Source organism: Parasteatoda tepidariorum, chromosome 5 (assembly GCF_982258835.1).
Source record: "Parasteatoda tepidariorum strain Cologne lab strain chromosome 5, Ptep-v5.0, whole genome shotgun sequence".
NCBI classification, from domain to species: domain Eukaryota; kingdom Metazoa; phylum Arthropoda; class Arachnida; order Araneae; family Theridiidae; genus Parasteatoda; species Parasteatoda tepidariorum.
Window position 1 is genome coordinate 16,496,369 of NC_141759.1, and position 19,138 is coordinate 16,515,506.

Sequence of the window (19,138 nt, forward strand, 5' to 3'; positions counted from 1 at the left end):
ATCGAAAAAAATTAATTAATAAAATCCTAAAGCTATCAACGTACATTCGAAAATTTTAGAGCAGCGACTTAGTTCCTTTTGTCAAAAAAAAAAAAAAACATGTTAAGGATCATTTAAAAACAAGCTAACATGTTACTACATGTTCCTGTTTCTTAAAGGCAAGCATTATTTTTCATTTTATTGAGAAAATTTTTTTTTAAAAAAAGAGAAGATTCTAAGGCCATGAACGTACTTTCATAACTTTTAGAGCAACGCCTGCTTACTTTCGTAATTAAAAAAAGAAAGAAAATATTTTTAAATTCAGGATTTCCGCGATTTTCCTAAAAGCAAGACAAAGGAATTGAAAAAAAAACTTAACATCCATAAATGTAAACATAATCAGATTTTGGAGGAATGAATACTTTAGATTAATCTTTTTAAAACAAAAATAAACTAACTCTGGTGTTGGAGCTATTTTAAACTAATAGCTTGTGCTTCATTTTCCCCATTCGTCTCAGTTATTATGAAACAAACTTTTAAAATTTTTTTTTGTTTTGAAAACGTTTACAAACTTATGGGGAGGTAAAGAACATCATAAGGACTGGAAATTGAATAGCAATTCATAAACGATACGCAGTGATGCCAACTGCTCCGCTATCTGCAAAATTTTAATAAATTGGTAGCGATATAAATAGAGGCGATATAAAGCGATATATATAAAAGCTTGTAGAGTAAGGATAATTACGCCTGCTTTTTACTACTGTTGCCACAAGATACCAGCAATAAAGGTGCATTTCATATGATAATTTGAATTCTTGATATTTAGTGTTTGAAAAATTACTTTAAGCCTAAAATATTAAATTAAAAATAACTTTAGTTTAGTTGCTACTAGAAACTATCGTTTTACAAAGAGGAAGAAGTTGGCATCGCTGGACACGCCATTAGAAGCGCTTCCCCTGTAATGAACCTCCTGGTGGGGCCGCAATTGAATCGATACCTTCACTTTAATTATCCAAATGACTTGTATTTTAACCCATTAATTCCTACATAGCAAACTTAAGGACTGTGATTCATCCCCAATTAAGACTATCCCTTGTGCTCTGTCAACGCTTCCTATAACTGAATGCCTCCACACGGCTTTTTATAGGTAGTCCGATCAGACCTCTGTGAAGGATATCCCATACCTGCCAACTTTTAATCCTTTCCATTATAATTTTTGCCAGTGGTATTAAAATGGAATTAAAACTTCAATTTTAAGCAAACAAATACGCTGTATTTGAGAAAAGTTGACAACCAAGATAGTAACGCATATTGATATATGTGCTTAATTTTTGTAAGAATAGTGGTGATCAAAATCATTTAAAAATTAAATTTATAAAAAAAAATAGTATGTATTTACTACCACTTTAAATATGAAAATAAAATCTTCCCTAAAATCTGGAAAAGTTGGCAAGTATGACATCAACTTTCCGAACGAGTCATTTAATACAAAATTTAGTTAAAATAAGAAAGTGGTAGCAAATGTATGACTAATAATTTTTTTTATTTATGAATATTATTGGTTTGCCTTATTCACTTGTCAACCACTACAGATTCAATTCTCAAATATATATGATAAATTTCTCTCAATTACTTTCATAAAAGGTTTTGGGTTCACGCGCACAACTGGCTCACTTTTTAAGCAATCTGCGCGGACTACTTATAAAAGACCGTGTGGAGGCTTTTTGATGTAGGAAGTGATGGCTCTGTACACTATATCCTCTGGAAGTACTATATCGTTTCATTTAATTTGCACTTTATTTATTACAGCCTTCATTTTCTTGGCTACAACAACAGTTAAAGTTTCATGGGCTGAAAAGAGTGTTAACACAAGCGTTTAATGCTTACCTGGTTTCCTGATAGAGTGTTTCATTATCCCAATGAGGATTCAAGCCAAACAACTTGTCATGTATAGTATTGTGTAAACGGACCAATAGAGTCTGCACACAGATTACCATTGTATGCTGGTTTACTCGTTCGTCACCTATTTAACGAACAATACGAGAAGATTAATTTTAAACTGAAAAGTTTACAAAGTTTTATCAATGAAGTAAATCAATGAATTACTGTCTATCTGCAGAAGTGATTTTTCGTACCATCCCGCTGTAACTTTTGAGTGTATCTTGTGACCTCTAATTTGTGTTATCTGTTCTTCTACTTGATAAGGGTTTATAAGCCATCTTAGCAATGAGCACACAAGTTTTCACGAAATTCATGTAAAATAATGTTTTTCTCTGTTTTTGTTACAGATATTCTTAAAATATTTTTAAATGCGCTGCATTAGAAACAAAAATAGGAACAAGAGCCGAATTGGAACAGGAAAGTTTTATCGTGGCAAAGGAAATTTTTTTTGTTTCGTCTTTACTTAAAGGAAAAAAAACACAAATTTTTTAATCTCAGATATTTTATGTATACACAGACCTGCCAACTACTACGCTTTTTGAAAATTTTATTTTCAAAAAGCGTATTATTTTTAATTATTGCACATTGAAAAATGAAAGATCTCAGAATTTTCGGTAATTTTGCCAACATTTTTAAGCCTCTCTAAGAAACAGCTGGAACAAAGTGGCGTTGCATGTGAATTTTCAAATCAGTTATCTGCAGTGGTGTGGAAAGTATGTTCAAATGAAAAAAAAAACATAATACCTTTAAACATAAACATAGCTACCACTAAAATAACTTTTACAATAGGCATAGAAAAGTTGGCAGCCCTGTATACGTTTTAAACAAAAATTATAAACCTGCCACTTATATTGAATCTTGTAATAAAAATAATTTACTTCCAACATTTTTGCTATAACAAAAAGATTGTTACTCATACTACTACTTCTTATTAACAATTAGAAATATCTACTTATTTGTCAGATATTTTTAAAGTTAAAAGTGGCTATAATTGAATAAAAATAAGTGGCAGTAACAGCTAATTTACTTTTCTGAACAAGAAATTAAAAATTTAATGTTTGTTCTTCCCTATTTAATGATTTCAAGATTAAAAGAATCTCTCCTATAAGTAAAGTTAGTGTTTGAGATAGATATCGAAATAATAGTCCGGGACCTGTTGTAATTCCTTTTTTTTTGGTGGGGGGGAAGGGCGTTGAATGGCTGGAGATGAAAACTCTACGGAATCCTGTGAGGGATTTTAACCCTTTTGAAGGCTGTGGCAAGTATACTTAATACCACGTTTTACCACTTTTAATTTAGGTTTCCATTTTTCAACAACTTCAGCTTTCTTGAAGTGAGTTTGAATAAAATTGGTAACCATTTGTCACTTTTAAAAAACGTATAAAAGTTATAAAATACATAATTCCTTTTGAAGTTTGTCGCATTTAAGGAATTTATTTTATAAATGAAAGAAAATAAAAGTCAGTAAATTCCTAATAGGTCATGTTAAATATATTTCCCACCAAAAAAATGGCATTTTTATAAACTAAATGAGTTATTTTTTATATGTATCAATTACTGTTCTTAAAACAATTTCAATTCCAAAAATACTTTAATTTACCTTTACTAGAAATAAAGTGCCCGTTAAAGGGTTAACCGGAGGAGGTTAAAGGTTTAAAAAGGGGAGTTAAATTTAAATGCTGATATTTAAACAAATGAGGTATTGTTTTTTATGCAATTTTCTATGAATCAAAAACAAACTCGAAACGATAAGATTAATAGTTTAGAAATTATAAAGGTTTTGTGTACAAAACTTTCGCTGAAAAAAATTTTTTTTTGACAAAGTATAAAGGTTGTCGCAATCTGGGAATTATGGTCCCAATAATTTGATCAGAAGAGCGGTTCAAAGTTTTGAACCCTTAATGTTAATTTTATATTTTGCATTTATCATTATATCTCGAGAACTTTTTAAGCGAATTTATAAAGTTTTGCCGACAATTCTAAAATTCGTTTATCCAAAGGTCGTTCGTCAATTCGTCTATGCCAAGAGTAACATTTGGTTTATTAATTTTCGTTATTTAATTTATTAATGGTCAAAAAAATTTAAGTTTTAAAGTATAGAATTCTTTGTATCATTTTTAAGAATATAGTTTTACTTGACAAAATACAAAATTTGAGCAAAATCAGTTAAATAGTCCCTGAGAAATCGATTTTCAAATATATGACTTTTTTGAAATTCAATTTCTCAGGAACTATTCGATTTTGCTGAAATTTTGAATTTTGCCATGCAAAACTATGTTTTTCAAAATTATGATAGAAATTCTATACCTTACAATTCAAAATTTTCCATACCATTATTAAATAAAGTAATGAAAATTAATAAGTATTATTTACCAAAAGTTATTTTTTGCATCGAATTATCTTTGGATAAAGGAATTTTATAATTATGTGCAAAATGTTTTCGATTCGCTTGAAAAGTTCTCGAGCTATAGCGAAATACCTAAAAAGTAAAATTTGCAATAAGGGGTCCAAACTTTGGACCGCTCTCTTGACTAAACTATTGGAACCACATTTCCCTGATTGTGGCTACCCCCTATAGTTTGGGGGCCTGAAATCCGAATCCGTCTAAAAAAAGTAAAGCATCTTCTGCACTAATTAATTTCTGCACTAATTAATTAGGATATTTGAAGTCTCCCCGTTGAACGATTAATATTGAGTACTAAAAAGTGACGATTCGATGATAAGATCAAAATTTATTTAAGGTGATCTGTTTTTCATTTTGCACACAGTACGTATCACAGCATATACAGTGCCTTGAGAGGTGGAATTAAAATAAGATTTCGTGTTGTTCCAACTCAATGGATTTAATTCTACCTCTGCTTTGTTTAGAAAAGGGGAGGCTTTCAAACAACTACCGAAGGATACAAAGTTTTTGAAAGCAGAGGAATGTCTTTAATTGTGTTTTTTCTACCAGCTGGAGAAAATTTTTCTTTGCTAAGTATGCGATAAAACGACAACCGGATGCAGTGATGTATCTTTCTTTATCCTTATTGTATCTTTCTTTATCGTATCCTTGGATGTATCTTTGTGATTTCTTCGTTTAAATTGTGATACCTGTTATTAATTAATTTAAATTGTGATAATTTGATAAGAGTTAATAAGTTGTCTTTTGCTATGAGCACACAAGACTGTATCCGTACAGATGAATAGCAGGAAGGTAAATTTGATTAAATAATGAATGATTAACAGGTGGTACCTTACAATAGGTTTTGATTCCATTTATTACATGGAATGTACTCGGTTCTATAAAATTGAGAAACAGATGTGTAAATGCAGGTAGCTGTGTTAAAAATAAATATTCTCTACATACCTGATAAGAAACACTTTTCAATTTCATTGGCAGGACAAAACAGGGTTTTGTTGCTGGAAGCATGTGGCAGTATTTCCCCGAAAGGAGTTTGACGAGTATTTAGTCTACCTGCAGAATATTGAATGCATACATTATTGCAAGAAATGATAAAATCTCTATAGTAAAGATGAAATAACAAATTGTCTGTGTGTTTTTGTGTCGATCTGAAGGCATATGGTGGCGCTTTCACTATGGTGTTTCTGTGACGTTGAAATCTTACGCTCATGGTCGCAAGTCCTAAAGAAATAAAAAGGGTGTTTTTACTTCATAATATGTGAGTAGAGCTGAGGTGGCTCAGGGAATAGAGCGGTCGCCTTTGAATGAGGTGAGCCAGGATCGAATCCCAGCTATAGCTGGTAGACACGAATTTCACACCCGGCTCGCATCGACGAAAGTGCTGACGTAAAATATTCTCAGTGGTAGACGGATCAGGTATTAGAGTACCCTTGCCCGCCAGGTTGACCGTGTGAGGTTTCCGTGGTTTTCCCTTTCACGTAACCAAAATGCGGATTAATTCCAACAAAAATTCCTCCGCGAAGACTAATTTTTTCCAAAACTTGATCGAGGAGTTCTCTTGTCTTCTGCATTGGGTTCAAAATTGCAAGGATACGCAGTTGAACATCAGTAGTTGTAAACCCAAAAGCTGGGTAGGCAGTTCATCGACGGTTATAAAAATAATATGTGAATGCTATGAGGAGCAGAAATCTATTTATAAATGTCTCTAATAATGTGACAGATAATATCTGCCCTACACAACAAATCTATATTAACTGTAACCATTTGTCAACTCGGCATGGAGGTTTCTTTTCATTCAGTTAAGACATTAAATATTTATGAGAACGACAAGTGAAAGATTATCTCAGCAAAACAAAGTGGATGAATAAAATTTTTATAAAAAAAATGATGGAATATTGATGGTTCTTAAGGTGGAGAAAGAAGCAAGATGAAGTTGAAAAGAAATGAATACATTTTCTCGGAAAGAGCCTGACAACATTGTAGTTAGAGAAAAAAGTGAAGCGAAGAAGAGTTACAAGTATTTAACTTTCTTAAAGTTCTCTATGCTTTGTTTTAATATGGTTGCCCCTGTTTATGATACATGCTTGCTGTTACCTATTTGTTTGCTTTCTGGAATCAAACTGTGACATCAGTTAGATTTCTGAAACCTTTCGATAAGCAAACATTTGAACAATTATGCAATTGTATTTATGCGTAATTGTACAATTGTAATTATGAAATTGCGCTTGAAGTCTAGCACTTTAGGATAGAACAGCTTAACAAACAACAATACCGTGGATCCTCGGCCCGTACGCAGACTGATCAAATTTGTCACTTACCCGCAGCCAGGGAATCGTGTCTTTGCGATAAATTCATAAATTCACAGTGGGATCCGTGTTCGGGAACCGAAACATACTGAATTTCTATCTTTCAGGACATTAATTTATTAACAGCATTGTCGAAGTTCTGGCAATCCGCAATTCCTGTTTATATAAGTTCACGAACACCACGATATCTAACTATTTCTCAATGATCGTAATTTATGATAGTAGTTGAATTGTTATATTGAGAAGCTGAATATTAATGTATTAATGAAACAGTTTTCTGCGTCTAGTTTTTCCAGTGTATATTCAACCCCTGAATATTTTTTTATTTGTTAAAAAAAGTCTTAACTATTTAAGCATCATACTTACCCGAGGAATCGTTTGCTCTCATTTGTTGAGCTTCTTTATCATTACTTCCGTAGATAAGAGAAACATCCAGGAAGGCAGTCTTTTTATTCATCTGCTGCCTTTTATCTGTGAAGTTCAATTATAAATTCAATATCAAGAGTTACCGATGTGATTAATTTACTTCGGTTGGTAGTAATTTCCATTTTTATTATACCACTAAAATATTGCTACGAATTTGCAAAAATATGCAAAATTTCGAAAATATTCTCGTGTTATGTAGCTAAATTTCGCAGGCAGACCCTTAATAAACAGTTTAATTAGAAAATTTGAAAGAAAGTCTCAGAATTCTAACCTAATTTAGGGTGAGAATAAAGCCAACGAATTTCTTGTGGAAAACTCGGTTTGGCGACACTTTTGGATACTTAGCTTTAATCTTGGTGATTTGGCGATACTTTTCTACCATTTTGGCGACAAACTGATAGTTCGGGAAAATACGAGTATTGAAAGAACATGACTAGTATTTAACAGGGCTGAGTATTTACGTAGTTATACGAGAATCGTCTAGAATCATGTCAAAAATTCCGGGTTTTCCTCGCCAAACTTTTATAAATAGGGGTAAGTCAGTAAAGTAGTAATAGAGTATTAGTCTGTTCATAACTGCAATAATTTTTCTATTTGCGAGTCTCTTTTGAATTCATTGATCCGTCAAAAGTTGTAAAGCCTGTCTGCTAAGCTGGTGTCTGAGCTGTAATTGAGTGCTAGAAAAACTGTATTTTCTTAAAGTTTCTACTAATATAATTTTAGAGTCTTAAGGACTGTTTGATTCATTTCAATCTAAATCAAAATGAATCCTTGTGGTTGGTGCAAAATTTAGAATTATACTTTCTTTACAAAATAGCACACAGTGATGGTCGCAAATGTATCAAATGTCTTTTTCTCTATATCACATTTTGTGGGAACCCTATTATGCAAGACTAATGTGATATATGTTCCTTCCCCTAAAGAACAATTTTTTTTTGCATTTTCTGCACTTAACGTTTCCAGCGAATTTTTATTATTTAACGAGCAAAATAGTTAAAATAAGAATTCTACACCTAGTTGACCTACTTGAGGGAAGGTAAAAATCTATCACCTCAGTAATTACATTAGATACCTACATCAATATATTAGGATTATTAGATATAAATTATTACAAGGAAAAGTAGTACGTCAATAATAGTTTGACAATTTTTTCGTCTACCAAAATGAAAAGGTATTTAAAGACAATTGAAACAATCATCCTTAGATATAAACGGCTCTTTTTTTAAAATCCCATTAACTACCGTTTTTCTAACGTTCAGAGGTTTTGGCGTTAAATTCTTCTTTAGAAGGAGTAGGGTTTTACTCTCAGTTTCGGATTGAAGTCCTGATAGCCTAGGAATTATAGGCGGCCCATGCACAATTGTGCCTGAAAAAAAACTTATTACCTCTATAACTACATTAGATACCTACATCAGTATGTAATTAGATACCCATTATTACAATGATACTGGTTCACCAATAATAGTCAATGATAGTTCAGGACGGCCAACTTTCTACGCTTTTTGGAAAAATTTCCTGTAGTGGTAGCTAAGTTTATATTTCAGTGTATAATTCTTTGTTTTGTAAATTTGATTTCAGGTTATTTTCCACACCATGAAAATTATTCAAAACTTCATATAAAACGAAAATTAGTCTTCAACTCTCTTATGGGGATAACGTTTGAAAAAAATCGCCAAATTTTCTGAAATCTTTAGCTTTTAATTAACCCTTTAACACACAGATTTTTTGAAAAAAAACCAGCCCCCCCCCAAAAAATTTTTATGTAAAAAAAGAACCCACTTTAGAACATTGTCTTTTCTTTTGTTGGACAATTTTGATATACTGCGTTTTTGTTCCATGGAAAAAGGATATATTCAGAGATGCCAATTGCTCCGGATAATAATTAAAAAAACGGTATGCCAATTGCTCCGGAAAATAATTATAAAAACGGTAAATAACTACAAAGTAAATTTTGCAAATTTTTGACTATTTTTGCTTGCTTTTTAAAAGATATAGCATAACTTAAATACTATAACGTGGTGAATTATATAACCCTACGAATTATTTAGAAATAGTGGTGGATAAAAATCTGCTAAATTGAATTTATTAAACCAATAATCACAATTGATAAACTACCACTTTAAAATATATATTTGCTGTCCGGAGCAAGTTGGCATCACTGTAACATTTTATTCTTGAATAAATAAGTGTTATAGCTTACAATCCAATGTAAATGATAAATATCAATGGAAGGATTTTTTTTCGTAGTTTTCATATTGTTATTTTCAATTCTCGATTATATTCGAGTGTGAAAAATTATAGCAGCATAAAATACAACGCCGCTCGAATTATCTCGAGTGTGCACAGTTTGGCATGTTTAGCGAGCTCGAATTTACTCGAGCGCACAAGTTAAGGGGTTAATTGTCTACCATTCTATAGAGAATTTTGCAAAAAGCATAGTAGCTGGCAGCTCAAAAAAAATGTTGTAGTAAAAGGTTATTGGGCATTTGGCACAATTGTGTCTATAGCAAAAGGTAATTAGGCATTTGGCATAATTGTATAGCAAAAGGCTATTAGACATTCAGCATAATTGTATCAATAGCAAAAGGTTATTAGGTATTCTGCATGGTTGTATCTTTAACAAAAACATTATACTTACCAAAATTGCATTGCGGATAAGGAGCTGTTCTTGCAAATGGTATGCATGACAAATTAAACTGGTTGTAGAAAGGATCGTCAGGACTAACTTCAATATCGATGCAGTTGGGATCAAGATTTTCTACACAGCAAGGTATTATGGTTCCATTTCCTGAAAGAAGTAAAACAATATTAATAAAAAAAATTTCCTAGAACAAACTATATTAAATGTTTTTCAAGTAACTTTATAAAAAATATAATCAATGTAATTGTACCGATTAACCGGTTAACGCTCAGCGTCATATATTTAGGGCAGTTCCTTTTTTCAAAGACATTCATTGCGATGGGAAACTTTTTTCAGCATTTTCATTTATCTGGGTGAATTAAAAGATTCCCAGATACCATGATGATGTAGTTATTTCTGATTAGATCTAGAAATTTAAGGAGCACTTTTTGATCTATCAGATCTAGAAATTTAAGGAGCAAGCACTTTTTGATCTCTCAAAGACTTTTTGAATACCCTAACGGCAGAAAAACCAATTAATTTCGATAATATATTATACCACTTTTTCCATAAAACCTTTGTTTGCATCATTTCAATATATAAATTCGGGACAAAACGGGTTAATTTTTAAAAGTAACTGCATAGGTGCCAACTGTAAAGCAAGTTGCCTGAAAAGATGCCACCTAGCTCCTTCTTTGTAAAGAAATATTTCCTAGTGGTAACGAAATCTATGTTATTTTTCTAGTTCGGTATTTTTCATTTTAAGTGATTTGTCCAACACTACATATTGAAAATTCAAAGAACCATATCAAATGCAACTTCAGAGATGATTAACTGCTGGTGTACTGAAATTTCGGTGTGATCCCGATAGTTGCCTTTGATGTCGCCCATTTGATGTTCCTGAGGAGGAAACAATTTTGATGTTTTGAGTTATTGATGTTTAATCCTTTTGGTGAGTAGTTCTTAATGATTCTCTCGCAATTATGTCTGGACGTGGCAAAGTTTGAAGCTCGTAGTTTAAAGTAAAGTACAAAAATTAAGTTTAAGCTTATTCAATTCAATTTTTAAAGTACTGCAAAATGAGTCTTCGACGTTGCGGACGTGGTGGAAAGACAAGCACGCCTACTGGGCGTCAAAACCTCAGTGACTCTACGACGGATGAGGAACCCACAGAATTCGACAACAAAATCAAATCACGCAATATGGCTACATATCAAAATCATCCACGTGGCGGAAAACGGCAAACCGAAAAGACATCACGAGAACCAACGGTAAATGTGGAAAGCATGAGTCCAGGTGAACGAATGTTACATGAAGAATGGATGGAAATGATAAGGACGACCAACGAACAAATTGAAACAACAGCGAAAGTGCTCCAGAATAGCTCGCAACTCAAAACTCAACTTATGGAAACTCAAGATGCAGGCCAAAATTTAGAACAGAAAAGCGAAATAACAACCGATACAGAAAATACAGCTAAAAATAATGCAGAGCCTCCTCCAAAAAAGCGGAAAAAGAAAAAGAAAAATAACGTTGAAAAACCTGAAGAAAATTCCTTCATGACTACAAATAGCAGCCCTCCATTACTACTAGATGTCGCCACTTCCTTGTAACTTTCGGAAACCAATGTAGATCCTGACTTAGCCCAACCCAAGGAGGATTACCATGCAACTGCAGCTCCACCCACAACTCCGGAAATAGATCTACCAATCATGCACATTAAAGCTCTAGTCCGTGGACTTCCCGTAGGCACCAATGCAGAACATATCTCCCTTGAATTGGCCAAGACAGGCATTATAACACAAAAAGTCATACAGTTTAAGAGAAAAGTGGGCGAGGCCTATCGGCTCATCCCACTTTTTCTCACAATATTAATCAAAACAGACCAAAATCAGCAAATCTACTCAGTTACCAATATTTGTGACCTTCCTGTGAAAATTGAAAGATTCCGTGGCGGGAATAGCCCAATCCAATGTTACAACTGCCAGAATTTCGGCCACACACAGCGAACGTGCAAATCTCAACCAATATGTCTTAAATGTGCCGCCGACCACCGTTTCTTTCAGTGCCATAAAGACAAAACTACACCACCCAAATGCAGCAACTGTGGTGAGGCACACACCGCCAACTTCACGGGATGCAGCATCCGTCCCCCCAGGAAGGGCTCTCGAGCAACTCCAACTATAACTCCACCAACAACGGCAGGTCAAGCGCATAGACTTGTCTCAATCATCAAGGAATTAAAAGAACTATTAAAAAACAGAGAAGTCCTACAACTACTTCAAGCAATCATGCGTGATTCCACTCCAGATTAAAGCCACTTTGACTAAACCTGAACTCTTTTTTGAACTTTTGATAATATCTCTAGTACTATGCATATTTATATTCTTGAATGTTTATCACACTAGATGGCGCCACTATGGCTTAGAAAAATTTATGTAGAATCTTCATAATTTATAATTTTCATAATTATTATTTATAATCTTCATAATTTTCCCGATCATGTGTATATATATGATCATCAATTTTTTATGCTCAATTTCAAATTTCAACTGCAATTTATGTAATATCACAGATAAAGCTTGTATCTCATGTATATCGACCTAATCATGACTGTATTCACTTCTTTTTTAAAGGCAATTTGTGTAAATCATCGATCAAGTTGTACAAATTTCTAATCATGGTTATTTTTATGTTACCACACTGTTACATAAATCAAAATGTTATATTCACTCTAATAATATTTTTAAGATGGATGGGTTAGGAGCCGCTGCGTGGCCTAGGCACCCAGTTGTTTAAATAAAGCAAGCAATATGTTAACTGCTCCGGACACGACTAAATATTTTTAAAAATTTTAGGAATATTTGCTTAATACTTGCACTCAAACTTGCGGATTTTTAGGTTAATTTGTCCAACATTTTAAAAAAGTTCAACACGGGTTACCTGTAACAAAATGCCGCATGATATAAGCCTCTTAGTTATTTAGAAGTAGTGGTGAGTAATAACCTAATAAATCGAATTTACTGAACCAAGAATCATGCATTAAAAAAATACCACTCGAAAATATTTATCTGCTGTCCGGAGCAAGTTGACTTCTGCACAATTGTATTGCAAATATCTCGCGGTGATAGTGGGAGTAATTATTCTTATTCTAAAAGTTTTACTATTAATTTCGCTGCCAATTTAATAAAACTTTTGCAGAAACCGGAGCATTTGGCATTCCTGGTAATGATTTCAACTAAATAGACACATAGAAACCAAATCATAAAAAAAGTAAAAAACAAATTGGTTCCTTAGAAAGTCGCCAAAAAGCAGATTTAATCCTTTCAAGGGCCATTTATTTCCAGTAAAGGTAAAATAAAGTATTTTTGGAATTGAAATTGTTTTAAAAATAGTTATTGATATAAGAAAAAAAAATTATTTAATTTATAAAAATGTAATTTTTTTGGTGGTAAATATATTTAACGCTACCTATTGACTTTTATTTTTCTTTATTTATAAAATAACATTTATAAATGCTACAAATTTCAAAAGGAATTATGCATTTTATAACTTTTATACTTTTTTTAAAACTAACAAATGGCTACCAATTTTATTCAAACCCACTTCAAGAAAGCTGAAGTTATTAATAAATGGAAACCTAAATTAAAAGTGGTAAGTATACTTCCCACGGCCTTCGAAAGGGTTAAACAACAATTTCAACTTTGGAAATGCATGGTAAGGTGAGGTACCTCTGTATCCTCTTAGATAGTTACACTAAATTAAATTTTGTCTTTTACAGCACGACTATTCAATTAGACGAATGAGTTAAATATCTTTAATAGGGTTAAATAAATAATCCCATTAAATTGAAGCGGTGAGATTAAAAACTGCATTTGCCTCAAAAATAAATAAACAGCAAATAACAGTCTACACAATTCAAGGGCTTCGAAAATAGATGCTCTTTTTCTAGACTCGCCAGACGTGGTTTCCCCTGTTTTGTTTTTCCTCTTGGTTACTGTGGATTTTTTCTATTTTGTTATCTCACGTTTATTTTTCATTTTTTCAGTTCGGGTTTCTTTGTTTAAAAAGGTTTTTTCCCCATTTTTTTTATACTTGATTCAAAACCTTAGTCGTTTAAAAAAATACAAGCTGGAAATAAGAGTTGACTTGTTTCACGCCTTCAAAAAGCACCCGCTTTGTTTTTAAAGTTATTTTGAGACCTGTTAATAAAATTAAAGTATCTTAAAGATACTATTAGTTTCGATAATCTCTGCGGTATTTACCACATTCCTTGCTGGAGCCTTTACTGCATATCAGCTAGACGCGTTTCTAAATTTAGGCATAAGGAACAAGATAGATATTTCCGTTATAGATAAGTCAAAAATATGAGAAGTCATTAATTGCGGCACATTGTTTGAATCTTATTCAAAAATTCAATTTCGGCAATGCTAAAACTATTTCCACCGCAGTCACATCTACTCATGTTGAAGCACAGGAATCTTGTTTTATTTTTAAAACTACTGATTCTATTACTAATTATATTATTTCCGCACCAACCTCTCGGTAGCTCGTGGAAATGCATCTTACCCTAATTGTCACACCACTTTACAGTCACCATTTTAAAATTAAGGAACTTTATACCTTAATAATTAGTAAACACATTATTTTAAGAATATTAAAATTATATAACAATAGTGTATTGTGTATTTTAAATGCTGTAGTGCTGATATGAAATCAAACAGCATTTAAAAGTACTCGGAGTGCAAAGGATTAAAATAAGAAATATCTTTTAAGATAATAACTTTTAAATAAGAACTTTTAAATAACTTTTAATCTAAATATGAAATAATTTTTAAGGACCATGAGAACCTAGTCGAAAATGGGCGTCTACTTTTGGACATCTCTGTGTAAATAAATAAAACTATTTTTGTGTGTTCTATATTGCATTAATTTCTTCAAACCATTTTAGTAACGATAATAATATGAAAATATTAAAAATTTAATCGAATTATCTAAATAGTTAATAAAATTTATCGAATTTCTAATAATCTTGGCTCCGCCGGTCTATGGTGACGTGTTAACATTCTTGTCTTTGGCATAAGGTATTTCACAGAGAGAACAATAATAAAAATAAATTGCTCTTCATCCTTTTACGCAGACGAGACTCCGGTGTCTCTTTTACATAGGTTTTATCTCATGCATATGTTCTATCATGTGCCCTCTTACAAGCAAAAATATATTTTGACACTTTTTAACTGCAAAAAACAGTCTTAGAGTTGCTAGAAAAATATCTGTTAGATTATCGGAATTACATTTGTACTAAAATATAAAATCCTAAAAAGTATCTTAAAAAAATTATTTTTCTTTCGTGTTCAAAAATGTATTAATAATTGATTTTGTAAATTAAAGAAATTCCAATGGTAAATAACTGTTGCTCTTAGATCTAATAACTGCAAATAGGAACAAATTTGAAAAATAAGTGTTTGAAAGTGAGTCATGATAGGAAGATTTTACTGAACGCAGGAAAAGACAGCTGTGTTTCATGCAGTATTTCATAAGTATAAATTATTTGAATGCTAAATAAAATACTTTTCAATTATTTTGACCTAAATTTATACAAAATAGCGAAAAAAAAGTGTGAAAAATATATTTAAGGTTAATTCTGCATCAAAGGGTTCGAGATTTGCAGATACTTGTTTTTGGTATAATTTTAACGAAATAAATTTAAAAAAACTTACTGTTTAATATTGAATATTTAATTAGAAAGATTTGGTGAAAATGTTTCTGGCACTTATGAGAACCTTATAACCACGCTGTGATGTTTTTGTGGTACAACTGAATTAAAAAGAAGGCTGCTTACTTAAATTTCGATTCATATTAAGAACCCCTTATTTTCACGAGGAAATAAATGAATTCATCAAATAATTGGTTAATTTTTAAAAAAAAGTGAGTTTTTTTAATCTGATTTCGTTACTTGAAATACTTTGTGATATAACTGATTAAGCATATTTAAGGTGTAACGTCTCCAACTATAAGACTGGTTTTTGGTACAAAAGGAAAACAATTATCAGATAAAAAGTTATTCATGCTGAGCCGTTTTAAAATTAATATATATTTTCTTTTATGTTGCGAACTATGAACAAGGTAACGCTTAAATATTAAGCACACTTACTAGATATACCTGGACCAAGGGTAATATCGTGGACCAAGATTTGTCCATAATAAGAAAAGAAAGCCGATACTTGATTGGATGGAGCATCCGTATTTTCTAAGTTTATGCTGATGTTTCGTGCATTTGGCAAATCTTCTCCGGAAACTGATTTTCGCAATCCACTCACACCTATATTAAATATATAATTACTATTACTACTACTACTACTACTACTAATAATAATAATGATAACTATAGAAGTAAAGATGAATGACCCTATAAAGAGGAATGTCTTGTATGTGGGGATTAGTTCTATTAATTAGTTCCATTAATTGCACTTTCCTCCCACTCACTCATTTATTGCAGAAATTATATATATTTACAATTATATGAAATAGTAACAATCATTATAAGAAGCATTATGGGTCTGCCATCAAGAGTTGCCTGGGCAAAGTGAGTGTAAAGCCAACCGGCAAACCTATTTCTAAGATTCATCGGAAGAAGTTTAAGAAAGCCGAAGAGAAATTGAAACGGAGAATCTAGGAGAAGTGGATATAGACACCGCATTTGACGTAGAACAGAGATGAGTAGATAATCTTAATTTATTTAACTCTCGAAACTCTGTCTCCAGGGAAAATAAATAAGTCATAGTTTAAGTGCCTTAAACCTAAAGCAATGCGATAATTTTAAACTCCATATATAATCTTGCTGTGAAGAATTATGGGCTTTAGAATGAACAACTAACTTAAATATTTTAAATTTTTCTAAAAATCGCCAGCCAATTTGGCGAAATTTTTCCACCTAGATGAAAATTATCTAAATCACTGCCCTTATTTTCAGTTTTTGCAAATTTTTATAAGCCCAGCTAATGCAGGATTGAAGTAGGTTTTTAAATCTTAAAATATTAGAAAACAACATTTTCATTTTCAGAAAATTGTGGCTTTTCTCTATATTTACGTTTTGCGCTATTTTCAAAATAAGCGTTGACAGCTCTGGCTTTAGATAGGTTAAACTTGACTTCACAGTCATGAATAACAATACTAAGATTTGCAAACTCAAACCATATTCAAAAATAGCATACAATTCACAAAAAAGCATCATTTCATATTACGACGGATCCTTCGAAAAACAGCCTTAAAATGCTTTCTACCATAGTCAGTCAAAAAATGGAATGGTATGCCAGTTTCGAATGGAGAACGCTCATATTTCGCGTACTTTTATTTTCTCCACCTCTAATGAAGTGAACTTTTCCACTACGTTTTCCCTCCACCAACTTGCCATAACAGAATAATAACAACCATTATAAGAGAGTCGTATTGGCTCTGGAGCGTCTGCCTTTAAATGTGGTTCGAATTCCATCGATGGCTGGCCGATACGAATTCCGCATCCAGCTTGCACCGACCACAGTGCTGACTTAAAATATCCTCAGTGGTAAGCGAATAATGAGGCTAACTGAGTCGTCAGGCTCACCATTGGGGGTTTCGTGGTTTTCCTCTCCATGCAACGCAAATGCTGGTTAGTTTCATCGAAAAGTTTTTCACGAAGGCAAGATATCTCCCAATATTTGGAATGGGTTCAAAATTACAAATTACAAGGCTACGGAGTTACATTAGTAGTCGTAACCCCTCCCCCCCAACAAAAAAAGGGTCGGCAGCTTAACGAAGGTTATAAAATAAAATAAAACTATTATAAGAAACTAGTGGCCTGCGCCGCTTGCTCGCTGACGCTCGCTAACCCCCGAAAGTTGCTACGCAATCTTATATGGTTTGCTTCGCAAACCAAGTTCGCTTCGCTCACTATTAACTTAGGTACATTGCAAATGCACAAAATTCTAAGAATTTAAAACAATCATTCAAATCCATATAACAACTTTTTAAAAAAAAAAAATTATAGCTTTTTAGTAAATACAAAGTCATTTGAGGGGGAGGAACCCTCTCATAGTAAGTTGAAGACAACTATGACAACAATAAACTTAAACATTTATTTAACAACGGAACATAACAAGCTAAAAACAGAAACATAAAAATTAAGTAAGACTGTGTGGGATAGAGACTGAGTAAAGTTCGAAGCTTCTTAAATACTGGAGCAGTTCCAAGGTTGCCGATCGTGTGTTTGTAATCCCGTTGATTCTTTTGGCGCATACGCACCATGCCTGGCGCCACATCACTCCCCACCGGAGTTTCATAGTCGTCAGATTCTGAAACGAACTCTTCTACCATACCGAGTAACGTACTTCTTTGGGTCCGGTACCTTTTCTGGCAAAGGAGACTCGGTAGTTGTAGTTGAAGAAAGGTCAGACTGGCAAGGAGAATCATCGTGGAATAAAGTATGGGGCTCGTCCACTGGTAAATACGCTGGTTTCAACCTGTCAATAGAAATCCACTTTTTCTTCGTAGAGATCTGCAAAAGATAGATTTTAGATTTTTTCTTAAGAACTGAATATGGACCATCATACGGAGGTTGTAATGGTCTCCGTACGGCGTCATGTCGCGCGAACACATGCGTACAAGTCTGAAGATCTTTTGGTACATAAACGACTCGTTTGTCATGCCAAACAGAAGCTACAGGCTTGATCTCACTAAATGCCTTACGCAACTGGGAAGTCAATTCAGACTGCGAGATGTCATTTCCCGAGTTAGTAAAGAACTCTCCGGGAACTCTCAATGTTTGCCCATAGACTAACTCAGCAGAAGAGAAGTTCCAATCCTTCCGAACAGCAGTCCTCAAACCCAGGAGAACTAGTGGCAAATTATCAAGCCAAGAATCTGTAGTATAGCACATAAGGGCTGCTTTTAATGTTCTATGAACACGTTCAATCATCCCATTGGCCTTAGGATTGTATGCAGTCGTACGAATAATTTCAACACCCAGAATTTGTGCTAATTTCTTGAAAGTGAAGGAATCCAGTTGTCTTCCCTGATCATTTGAAATTCTAACAGGAGCACCAAACCGTGAAACCCAATTAAAAATCACTGCTCGTGCTACTGTATTTGCCGTGATATCTTGTAGAGGTACCACCTCAACCCATCGTGTAAACCGATCAATTAAAGTTAAGCAGTACTTATATCCTCGACACACCGGTAATGGGCCAATCAGGTCCAAATGCACGTGCTGGAACCTAGCATTAGGCACAGGAATTTTACCCAATGGTGATATAACGTGTCGATGTATTTTAGCCTTTTGGCAACTTAAACAAGTGCGACACCACTGAACAATGTCTTTTCGAATTGAAGGCCAAACATATGTACTACATAACTGTCTTAAAGTAGATGGGGCACTGATGTGTGCAAGGTTATGTACAGAATCGAAAATCATTTTTCGAAATTTCA

At 33.1% G+C, this 19,138-nt stretch overlaps 1 protein-coding gene across 1 annotated transcript in view; it reads right to left on the reverse strand.

Moving 5' to 3' along the window:
- The window catches only part of LOC122268573 (peroxidase-like), a 40,706-nt gene that overhangs the window by 9,664 nt on the left and 11,904 nt on the right, over positions 1–19,138 (reverse strand). Inside the window, exons 4-8 of the mRNA XM_087163460.1 lie at positions 15,831–15,998; positions 9,695–9,844; positions 6,997–7,101; positions 5,270–5,377; positions 1,867–2,002 (exon numbers count right to left, since the gene is read on the reverse strand). Of these exons, the coding sequence (XP_087019586.1) occupies positions 1,867–2,002; positions 5,270–5,377; positions 6,997–7,087 (335 nt within the window). The 5' untranslated portion in view covers positions 7,088–7,101; positions 9,695–9,844; positions 15,831–15,998. The remainder of the gene's footprint in view (positions 1–1,866; positions 2,003–5,269; positions 5,378–6,996; positions 7,102–9,694; positions 9,845–15,830; positions 15,999–19,138) is intronic.